We start from the raw sequence: 12,252 nt of genomic DNA, 5'->3' as shown, positions 1-12,252 counted from the left end.
CTGCTGAATATATTTGCATGATTCAGAAAATTCTTTCCATCAGTTTTAAAAACCAGACTAAGAGCTCCAAACATGCAATGCTGATCCTTCAAAACAAGAAGCCAGCCCATATCAAGGGAAAAGAAAAAAAAAAAAAAAAAAGCTTGATTTATTTTGAACATATATCCTGAGAACTACCTACAAGAAGAATACAAAATCTCCTCAATGGTGCTAGAAAACACGTAGTTAAAATAACAAACCATAAAGAACTGTACAAATGTAAAATATTGTTTTGATACCATCTCGTTCTTTATGGTGGTTCTTCACAATGAGTCTAAAGGAAAAACCTGCTAGGTTTTCATATTCTTTTCATATTTGTAGAAGTTGCTTACCTCTGTCAACATTAGCTCGCAGAGAGGTGAGCATGCCTTCAGACACCAGGGTTTTATAAAGAGCACCTTTGCAAGACCTCTCAGATTTCCGGGAACCACAAGTCTCTATTTTTCTGTGACAGTCACTTTCCTCAGGCTTGGCCTGTCCTGATAGGCTGGGTGGTAATGCCTCCTCTGTGGGCGTCAATGGTTCTGCTTTTATACCCTCTGGCACCTCACCAGAAATGTTCTTGCTGGCAGAAATATTAATGAAATCTGGAGGTCTTGACTCTTTGGTGGTGTCTGAGGATTTCTCCTTGGACATTTTCTTCTCTCTTGATTTCACTTTTTTCTTTGGTGGCTTGGCATCCAAAATGCTTCCCTTGCCACTTGAGGATGTGCGGACCTTCTTGCGAGGGGTTTCTCCAAGTTTCTCAATGCCCCAGTCTCCCTTTGCAACGGCTTCAATGGTGTACATGACACTCTCAATGTCGGACTCTGAAGACTGCCTCTTTTTGCAAGTCTTCTTGGGTGTGGATTTATCATTTCCATGTCGATCCATTTTGCTTTTCTTCTTTTTCTTTTTTAGCTTCTCTGGTTTGTTTAATGCTGTGGGATCTTCAATGATCATAATTCCATGAGGATGGCACATGTGATCCTTCCTACTGGGAACATCACTTATTATGATCTTGCTACTGGCAGAATAGGAAAAATCAGGGAAGTGACTACATTTTTGATCTTCCTCTAGTTCTTCCTTCTTAATTTCTTTGGAATCTTCCATTTTTATATCCATTATATCATCCATTCGCAGCTCCTCAAAATTTCTTAGTTCCTTAGAATCTCTGACATTTTCCTTAGCTGGTCTTTCAAATTCTGCTGCCTTCTGTAACCTGGCTTCATCTGTTTTCTCCATTTTTATTTCTCTTTGTTCCTTTCCCTTCTCCAATTCTTTAATTCTTCCACCATCTGATTCTTTTGCCTTCATTAGCTTTGAGTCCTCCATTTTAACCCCCTCTGATGCCAGACACATCTAAACGGTTCAAACAAAAATGGGAGAATAACAAAAAGAGCCTTATTATTCTATACTTGAAATTAGCTTAAAGTTTTCATCAAGTCTATCCCTCTTGAAGTGCCTGGGTGGCTTAGTCGTTAGGTGTCTACCTTTGGCTCAAGTCATGATCTCGGAGTCCTAGGATGGAGCCCTGCATCAGGTTCTCCACTCAGTGAGGAGTCTGCTTCTCCCTTTGGCCCTCCCCGTCTCGTGTTCTCTCTCTCTCTGACAGTCTCTCTCAAATAAATAAAATCGCTTTAAAAAAATAAAGTCTATCCCTCTTAAAAAACAATCAAGACAAACTTTACAGTAATTGGTACACTTCTGCCAAACTAATTTAAATGACTCAAATTAATCAAAAGCTTGAGGCATTATGACATATTCATTAAACTTCAGACAAGCATATACCCGAATTCTCATTTTCCAGCTTCGTCAGAAGCTTTTTCTGTGAAAACACAAATTTTGTAGGAGGAAGATGGGCTCCGGAGCTGGAAGACCCAAGTTTGAGTCTTAGTTTTGCTACGTGCTTAACTTTGTGGCCTAGAATGAGAATGAGACATTTTACCCCTCACTCTTCTGTTTTCTTTGTGAAATAAAAAGGATGAAAATAAAAGTTGTCTTAGAGAATTCTGTGAGGTCTACAGGAGACAATGTACTGATGGCAATACTGACTAAATGAGGATCCCCAGACTGTTCACACGTTTGCCTTTTCTTTTTTCTTGGGGAAATGAGAAAAACAGCAACATTTTTTACCTATCCACTTGAAATTAGAAATGAGAACATGACTCATTAAATAACTACAGAAGCTTTTGGTTAATGAAAAAGACGTTACAGTCCTCAGATACTGACAGATAACCTGAGGATCACAAAAGTGCTTAACACTAAGCGGTGGTGTTTTTTTTTTTTTCCAGACTCATTTGATGGCACACTTGATCTGATCTGAACTTACTCGCCTGCAAATTCTGACCAGAACTAATGTGAAATTGCTTAACATCTTAATTCATCATACATAATGGGACTATTCATATGCTTTTGCTATCAGAATCTTCATGCATTTGCATTATGCCCTGGGGGAATTAGCTGCATAGTGTAAGATGCATATACTATATCATTTTCCTAAAATCTGAAAAATTCTGAATACCAAAACACATCTGGCAGCAATTCGGCTATGTTTCTAAACTCCCCAAATTTCACGCATAGGACCTTAAAGGAAACTCTTGCCATCTTCCTGTCCAGTTCCTAGGCACCTCACCTCCTATCTAAAGCTGTTTTCTGAAAGGGGAAATTGCAGCTTACCGTAAAATTTATTTTCAGTACCTGGATTTTCATTCATAAACATTCCCTGCAAGGCTCTTAAGTGCTGGGCTCATGACCCTAAAGATAAAAAGACCACCAGACCACCATGTGGGCTTAGACTTAGTTTGTGGCAACATGGCTAAATGCACCCAGAAGGTTGGAATGATTGGTAAATATGGGACTCTTTATTGTTTCCTTCCTCAAAAAATGGTAAGGAAAACTGAAATAAGCCAGCAGGCTCAGTGCATTCGTTCTTTCTGTGGCAAGATCAAGGTGAAAAGATGAGAGGTGGAGATTGGCTCCTGCATGAACCTGGTAGCTGATATGCCTGGACCTACACCAGCCCTTCTGCCGCCACAGTAACATCTGCCATTACCAGTCTGAAGGGACTGAAAGTCCAGCAGCAGAAGCTCCACCACATGAAACACTGCTAGCCTATAATAAATGGGTTAATTTACATAACAACAGCAACAAAAATACAAAGATCAATAAGTTACCCTCAATGCCTTTGAGGATTCATCAAGAGGCTGACGACGATGATTATTAGGCCAAGGGCAGCACAGGAGTTCTTAGCCATTACTCATTTTACCTATTTTGTATTAGCAACTTAGATGAAAAAGCGTACTGGGCTTTCTGAGCACTGAAATCAAGCCCATGAGTAAGGAAATTGATACTTAAAAAAAAAAAAAAATCACCAGTTTATCAAACGTCAAATGATCAGCAATGTTAGCGTCTATAAAACTCGTTTTTTAAACAGATGAGACATTCAATTAAATATCAGATCCTCTTTTACCACATTTTTTCCCTTACTACTTTCAATACATCTCAAATCTTTCTGTGAGAATTATAATTGGTAACTCTGAGAAGAAAGTGGAGAACGGGGAGAGGAGGCAGATCGTGTAAGTTTTTTTTAAAAAAATGAATATGAAAAGAGCACTCAGCCCTTCAGATCATTCACGGGAAAGACTTGAAGTACTAGCGATTCATGATGGAGCTATCTTTTTTGGGAAATCCTGTAAGTTAACTTTTAGGCCTCAGCAAATAGCTATGAAGACGGAGAACTTCCCTTTAGTAAATCTTACTAGAGGTAAGATCCAAGCAAAATGTTCTTTTAATTCTAGAACACTGATATATTTAATCTTCCCTGCATGTTTTACTTTCACTGGATAACTCGCTGTTTTTGTGTCAATTTTGAAATAATTTTAATTTTCCTTTCTCGATTATCATAGCCCTTCGTGAAGAACCACCCCACCTGGGGACAGAGACTATGCTAGTTCTGGAAAGAAGACCTGAAAGGCATCCTCCTCAAAGTAAATTTTATGGTTTTGTCAGCCACTATCATATCACTCTGGTGACCTTTAATAAGTCATCCCAGGAACTGTGTCCCAGATGGGCGCTAGTTTTTATAGTGGTACGCCAACAGTTTGTATTTGCATAGGTTCATCTGAGCAAACCTAATAATACTTTGCAAACTCCATTCTCTGCTTCAATATATTTCAAAATGATCCTCCTCATCACCCCTGATAGAATTCTACAGCTAGGAATGAAATGGAACAAATGCAGACATTCACTCTGGGGACATATTCTAGGAAATAGCATAATATTTCTTGTGGAGGTAATTACACCAGGCACTAGTCATGCTTTACTTCCTTGTTTCAGGCTCTTAAAAGTTTTTTCCCCCCCCACAAATAGAGTATGTTAATCCTAAATTATAAGAAAAACAATTATATTGCTGGAAGTAAAACTATAAAAATAAAACAAATAACTCTGAGTCAAAAAACTACAAATCATAAATCTCACCAACCAAAAGAGAAAATAAACACAAATCAGACTCTCATAGCTGGATGTCAGTCTAGGTTACCAAATTTAACATCCTTCCCTCATGCAGAAATTCATTTTACAACAATATCATCCAACTTTCTGCCCAAACACAGTGACCACAGTAGAGGGCAGTTACCTCAGAAATCTTTAAAATTTTGAGGAAAATATTACTCTGTCAGTATTAGTTGTTCCCTAAAGTCATATAAAGTAATCCACTCTTTCATGTGAAAGACTTCTAAATCCTGGAAGACAGATATATGTTCCCCTAAGTCTCTTCTCCTGGCATAATATCCCAATTCCCTTAACTGCTCATCAGATGGAAAAGCTTCTCGTCCTTTCAAAACTTGGGACTCTCTTATCTATGTGTAGTACTGGTGTCCTGAAGCGAGAACTGGGCTTTATTGAAGTAAGCTGAGTTCAGGACCAAGTAACACAGTGCTTGCCTAAGGCCACACTTCGACTTGAATCCATATGGGGAAATAAAGGCTGAGAAATGGGGTAATACACGCTTCACTGGGTTGTCGTGACACAAAAGTGTAGACACTTTACATAAAAAGCTTCATGAGGGCCAGGGAATGTGAATTTACTAGTATCTTTCTTAGAGTAAGTTCCTAGCCTTCCGTACTACTCTAGATGAGAAGTGGGACTGCCAACTTGCCAGCTGAAAGGGACATAATTCATCTTCCAATGGGGCCCAAAGATGAAGAATTGCTCCCCTCCCATTAAAAAAAAAAAAAAAAAAAAGATCAGGGTTCCTGTGTGCTGGAGTCCCATAAGTATTCAACTCTTGGTTTTGGCTCAGGTTGTGATTTCAGGGTCCACGCTCAAAAGATAGTTTGCTTTCTCTCCCTCTGCACACTAACCCCTGCATGCACATGCACGTGTGCTCTCTCTCACTAAAATGAATAAATAAATCATTAAAAAAGAAAAAAGAAAGGGTCAAACTTCTGGCTTGTACTGGGTTTGTGGTCAATAAAAATCCTGGATTTCTTTACACATATAATATGATAATATGCTGGGAAACTTAGTCTCTCCTATTCTGTATTTCTTGTACATAGATGTGAGATTTTCCATTTTTCCTTATAAAGTTTGTCCTTTCAACCTCTGAACTACATTACTTTCCATCTCTGTGTTATGGACACATTTTTATAAGGCTGCTTTTTGTGTTTCCATCCATCCAAATCTTTGATAATGTTGAAAAGGACATGGGTAAGGACAGAGCCTTCTGGCAGATTTCTAGAGGCCTTTCATCAGGTTTATTTGAACATTAATGAGCTTCAGCAATCAAAGAATGTTTTATAATCCAGTCTAAATTCCCCCCATTTTCTTCACAAAACGTGTGTGTCAAAAGTCTTGCTGGAATCAATACAGTATGCCAACATCATTCTTAGCCTATTTTATAATGATACCAACTGGAAAATGAAAATGGCTTGTATATTAGTCAGGGTCTAACTAGGCAGACAGAAACAACTTAAAGTGGGGACGCTTGGGTGGCTCAGCAGCTCAGTGTCTGCCTTTGGCTCAGGTCTTGATCCCCACATCCAGGATCGAGTCCCACATTAGGCTCCCCGTGAGGAGCCTGCTTCTCCCTTTGTCTATGTCTCTGCCTCTCTCTCTGTCTCTCATGAATAAATAAAATCTTAAAAAAAAACCCAAAAAACAACTTAAAGCACATCTAGCAGAGGGAATTTAATGCAAGGCACAGTTTGGTTACATAGGACACGAAGAACTATGATGCCCAAACAGGAGGTTGGTGAGGCAATCTAGGGATTAGCAACAGCAGGAACAAAGGGGGGGAAGATCCCCAGAGGAAGAAGGAACCATGGTCGGTCTAAATGGAGAGAACCGAATACGTGGAAGAGATGTTACCTCTGTTTTACCCCCAGCCATCCCCATCCCTTCCCACATCCTGGCTCCTCTCTTCCCCTCATTCCATATTTTCCCACCAGAGTCTCCCACTGGCTGAACCCAGCTGGAAATCAAGGGGACACAGGCACCCAGCCACCAGAGATACGAACCATCAAAACAGACTCTGGAATAGCACATCTGAAAAAAGAAGACCTTTTTGGGGGAAACTTTAATTCCCAGTTTTTATAATCTCTTCTATGATTTCAAACATTTTATTATTAGAAATAATTTTCAAAAGTCTCCAGGAGTTAAGAGTCCATATTTCCACATAAAACAAACAACTTGGGAATAGCTATGGATTTGGTGACTCTTAGAAGATGCCATCACATCACTCTTAGATATGAGCAAATTCTATATTGAGAAGCTATTTCAAAAGGCAGGGATTCTGGAACCAGACTGTCTGGGACTGCAGGCTGGCTCTTCCTGTGATTATGCTCATTTTCTATAAAGCTTTCTGTGCCTTAGTTTCCCCATCTATAAAGCATGGATGTTAACAGTATTTCTCTTAGGAATACTAGGAGGTTCAATGAGCTGCACATGTATAGCACTTGAAATAGTGCTAGTAGAGAACAGGAATAAATGTATTCTGACAACCACCCCTCGGAGGCCTTGTGCCATACAGAATCAACATTAGCAAATAGCAGTAACAGTACTCGTCCTATGGATATCATTAGTAGCACGTCATGGCCCTGGTACGCTAAGTATTTTAATTTTTCCATTCTAGGGTTGAACGGTTCTGTAATTGGGAAAAAAACATATACAACAAAATTAGATGCAGGAGATCTTAAATCAGTTATCTTTCAAGAAGCTACTCTCATTAAACATATAGTTAAGCTCAGTTCTACTACTGGGTACAAACATCTACTTTCATCTACTTTTGAGAGAATCTATCAATTAACTTTGTGAAACTTATTAAAGTGCATACAAGCTACATTCTGTTCACATGCATGGACATGCATACAGATTAGCACAGTGGACACAGAGAAACATAAATCAGAGTGAACTGAAGTGAATAAAACCACATTGTGGGAAGCACAGAATTAATGTCTGTTATTAATTAGTCAAGTTGCCCTTAATAGAGGGTTGGTTATTAATCAAGCCTCGAAACAAAATATGCCTTAGCAAATGACAATTTATTCTTCTATTGTTATTTTAAATTGAACAATAACCTTCTTTAAAAGTGAGGACGTAATACGTCTGCAGGACACCTTCTGGATGGAATTCCCATGGCTGTATTCAAAGAAGTCAGAATGTTAATGTTTTAAATCAAAGGCCTGGCATAAATATTTGATATTTATTATCTATTCCCTCAGGCACTATATATATATTTTTATAACTATAACTCAGAGGGGCACAAAATTGATCCTGTTCACCTTTGTATTCTCCTCCAAGGATATCGTAGTACCTTTCAAAAAGAAAGCATTCCACACATAATTGTTTTGTATTGAACGGTTCATTAATTCTGAGGTAACTGAGGATTCTAAAATGCATTCTGATTCATATCAGAGTTATCTTACAAATCTATTAAAAAAACAAAAACAAAAACAAACAAACCCAGAATAATGCTAATTAGGACCAGCATTCACACTTCCTTACTTATGGTTCCCAAGATCAACAGTGAAAACTAATCACCGATAATTTAGCTTTACTTCTGATAACTGACACCTAACTGAAGTTCCTCACTGTTTTGTGTAGTCAGAATGGCCTGACAGTGACGTGTCGGAAGAAATGGTAACTCACCCCTAAAAGAAAAATGAAAACCAAGGACGCTGAAACTGAGGTTCTACAGGATGCACATATTGGACAGATGTATAAAAAATTATCCTCAAAAATGATTACAAAGAAAACTTTCAATAGGAACGTTGAAGGGGTGAGATGAAATGTGCAGTGGAGGGATTATTTCTTATGTTCCTGAGTTCAAGGAGACTACCATTTTCAGTTTAGGTAAGATCACAACATAGGCTCAGGGTTTGTTATTGGGGACTACAGAGACATAATAAATCTGTGCTAAGCAAGCTTTTATCTCTTTGAATCAAAGACATTTTAAAATGTATTTCTTTCTACAAATGTTAAGGTATCGATTCATTTCTTTAATGTGTTCTGCTATAAAAGACTTAGTGAAATGACCAGTGAAAAATAATTAATCATGTGTACTAGATAAGAATAATAGCACAGAAGTAGATGACCTTTAACTGGTACAAAGAAATGGATAAGTTGTTCCAAAATGTACCATATTATTTCACTCTTAATTATCTTTTGTCTTTCATTGTCTATTATAAAGGATCCAGCTAGATTAAAAACAAGGCAGTGCGAAAAAAGATCGACCGACACTAATCAAGAAGTTTCAATTTCAAAATCTCTGCCTTTTAGTACAAAATAAATGTTTTGCAGCCAAGGTACATTTATAGTCATTTTGTACTGGCTTATTATCTGCCAAAACAGTGTAGACATAACCCTAGGATGGCACTTAGCAGTGCTTTCCAAGATGTTTGCTTCTCCCATAATTAAATAAAACCAGAATGTTTTTGCCATAAACATACACTGGCTGATGGTTTCAGAGAATAAACAATAGCAATGACGCTAGGAAAATTTAATTTTCTTTATTATAAAAGATAACTGGTCATAGAACAGTGAGTGGTCTAAGCATCTCTCAACATATTAAGCATATTAAGCAGTTTTTTATTTGGTTTACAGAAACATAGCCAGGTGGAAAGGTGGCTTAAGTGTTTCTCTTTACTATTTCTTCAGAGATTATACCATTTCTCAAGACTCCAGATGGGGTGGGGTGACCTTTGTTCCATAGGCCATTTACTAAAGTTTCCCCTAGAAGTGTTTAAGGAAGTCACTAGGAGAATTCCTGTATTTCAGTTCCTCCAAAAATAAGCCGAAGCGTTTGGGAATGAGATGGTAAGTTTTAGGACAGGAGTTTCATAAATATGACTCATATCTCTGCATAAAAAGTTACAGAAAGAAATACACCACTTTCAAAGAAAAGATCCCCTCGATTGTAAGTATTAGGATTCAGTTATAGGGAGTATAGGGAGGGGCCGGGGTAAGAGCTGTCCCCTGAGATTCTGGGCATCAGGGGGTTCCAACAGGATGGAGGGTACTACTGAGCATCAACACTATGTCAGGACAGAGAGAAAATGAAAAGAAGTCACTTCAATCAAACACCACCTATAACTGGCAGTGGTGGGGAATGCTAATGTGCCTGGAGGGATGGCATTTCCTAATTTTTTCAATGTGGTATATAATCTCTATAATTTCTTTACAGATTTTACTTATTTATTCATGAGAGACACACAGAGAGAGAGGCAGAGACACAGACAGAGGGAGAAGCAGGCTCCCAGCAAGGAGCCCAATATGGGACTCAATCCCAGGACCCCAGGATCACATCCTGAGCCAAAGGCAGATGTTCAACTGCCGAGCCACCCAGGCATCCCTATAATCTCTGTAATTTTATTATAATTCAGCTTTTCTTAAAATGAGCCAACATTTTTCCTAAGACCTAATTTTTACAGACACTAGAAAATAAATTCACCTTTACCTATGTCTTTGGTTTTAATTAGAAGTGGTTTTTCCAAGTTTTAATGCAAGAAAAACCATGGAGTCAGGCCTCTGAAAATGTCAATATCCTCTTTTAATAAATAGGGTTCAAGACAACTTTACCAATTCCCTTGGAACCACCATATCTACAATCTTGACTTTTTTTTTTTTTTTACACACGATGAGTAAATATATCTGTAGAGACCAAGCACCTGTTCTTCAACCTGACCTTAATATATTACTAGTTTCATAAATTGAGATAAAGCAAAATAGAATACTGACCACAGACCAAATGCAGCAATCCTATGTGACTATTTTCTACCTTTCTTTCTTCTGTGCTCTGAGAACACGAGCCTCTGCTTTCCAAACTTGACGATTTACCTTGACAACTGCCCTTACTTACTGACTCTTTCAGTAGTGGATTTCTTGAGTTGTCCCTACCCTCAGCATCTTTCATGTCTTTTCTGCTAATAGGGCTCTTTGTTCACAAACATCCAGGCTTCCAGAAGCAGTGCTCTGGGCTGCCATTCTTCTTCCATCATTCAGGTTCAGAGCTGGGGTCATCTCCAGCTCCCCTTTCCCTTTGCCTCTCACATCGACCCAATCATGGATCCAACTACATCCCCCACAACCTCCCTGGTGTCTGTCTTTACCTCCTGTTCCCACTGCCAGCCCACCCCTTCCCAATCCTGGCTCTTGTCTTCTTACACCTAGCTGTCCTCAGAAGTTCTCTACTCCATTCTATACACAGCTGCCAGGGAAGTCTGCCTTCTGCTTGCCTTTACCCCAAATCGTCACTATCTTCAAGCACAAGTTTTCTTGCTTCACGCTGAACAGTCTCCCAATCTGACCATGGCCACACTCCACCTTCCATACATCTCCTACACACACAGCCCCTACTCCTGCCTGTCTGATTTAGTTGGTGTCATCCACCCATCTTTATCCCTTTATCCCTCTGCTGTACCTCTCCCATCTCTCCATGTAATCATGCAGGTCACAATCTGCACTGTATACGGGAGCTTAGGTACAAAAGAGGTAGAGGCACAAAGTTAAGTGGATACTGGCAGTGACTGCTGGCCTCAGAAGGGAAAGGCTCTGACCAATTGTTCTCATGTAAGAAGGCTGGACCAGTGTCTCCAGATTCTACAAATCTTCATGAGAAGTCAGACATACATATGTATTTGAAATCTCTACTTTTAAAATATTAACCACTAAATTCAAATGTAAAATGCGATACAGGTCAACATATTGTGGGCTGAAAAAAACATCTCTACAAGTTAAATGTGGCCCCAAAGGCTGCTAGTTTCAACCCCTGGATTCTAATACTCCTTCCTCAAGAACCAACTTTGTGCTCTGTCTCTGGGCTCGGTTTCCACAACACTTTTGCTATTATTAATTCCTCTCTTTCTGGGCTTCACACATTCACTTTGTGTATCATTCATCACTCAAGTAGAGCTTTGTCATTTCACTGCACAGTTCCCCGTGAAACCATTTGCACATTTATTTCTCAACCCTTAAATTTTTATATCTTATCTCTCTGCAACTGGAGAATAAGTTCTTGGAGGACAGGAGTCGTACACCATAATTTCCTCACAATATCTTCCAAAGTATATTCACAAACAGGCACTTACTTATTTAAGGGTGTAAGATGTATCTTGGCAGTTTCAAAAGTACAGACACTTTTTAAAAAGGAAATATCAGCTCCATTTCTTTGACAGTAGTCTTGAAAAATCTGTCATCTTATTCAGCCATACACATATGTGTAGGAGTAAGCTGTCTTCCATAGAGCCTTCTATAATACGCAAAGTCCTATAACAAGCAACTTGCAGAGTCTTTCACATTCATCTAAATCAAGGTGACAGAGTAGCCCAGTGTGCGACGAGTCTGGGCTGTGGAGACAGACTGCCCGGTTTCTATGGAGGCTCTAACTTCCTGTCCACTTGACCTTGGGCAAGTCACAAAACCTCTCTGCCCTTTGGTTTCCTAATGTGTCAGAGGAATGATGATGGTACCTATCTCGGAAGACAGGTGTGAATATTCAATGAGTACATATAAAGTACTAGGAAAAGTGCCTACCACATAGCAGGTAATAAAGTCGTTATCTTAGGTGAGATAATACAACTTACCATCTGCTATTAAAATTTAGAATCTATTTTAAAGAACACATAAAACTATTTCAGAAAAACAGAAGAAAACAAAGACTGCTATTTTGAGGCATACGTTCCGGTCTCTAGCGGTGCTCTAAAACACCAAAACTGCACCTGGAGGTGCACCTGATCT

The 12,252-nt window shown here is 38.9% G+C and overlaps 1 protein-coding gene across 9 annotated transcripts in view; it reads right to left on the bottom strand.

Annotated features, from left to right (window-relative positions):
* BBX (BBX high mobility group box domain containing) overlaps positions 1-12,252 on the bottom strand; it is a 268,781-nt gene that overhangs the window by 34,721 nt on the left and 221,808 nt on the right. For all 9 annotated transcript variants that reach the window (XM_038582723.1, XM_038582722.1, XM_038582727.1 and 6 more), the window contains one exon: positions 372-1,380. In XM_038582723.1, the coding sequence (XP_038438651.1) occupies positions 372-1,380 (1,009 nt within the window). The remainder of the gene's footprint in view (positions 1-371; positions 1,381-12,252) is intronic.

This window comes from Canis lupus, chromosome 33, assembly GCF_011100685.1.
Source record: "Canis lupus familiaris isolate Mischka breed German Shepherd chromosome 33, alternate assembly UU_Cfam_GSD_1.0, whole genome shotgun sequence".
Lineage (NCBI taxonomy): Eukaryota > Metazoa > Chordata > Mammalia > Carnivora > Canidae > Canis > Canis lupus.
Note: the sequence above shows the minus strand (reverse complement) of the source record. Positions and strands in the feature narration are given on the sequence as shown.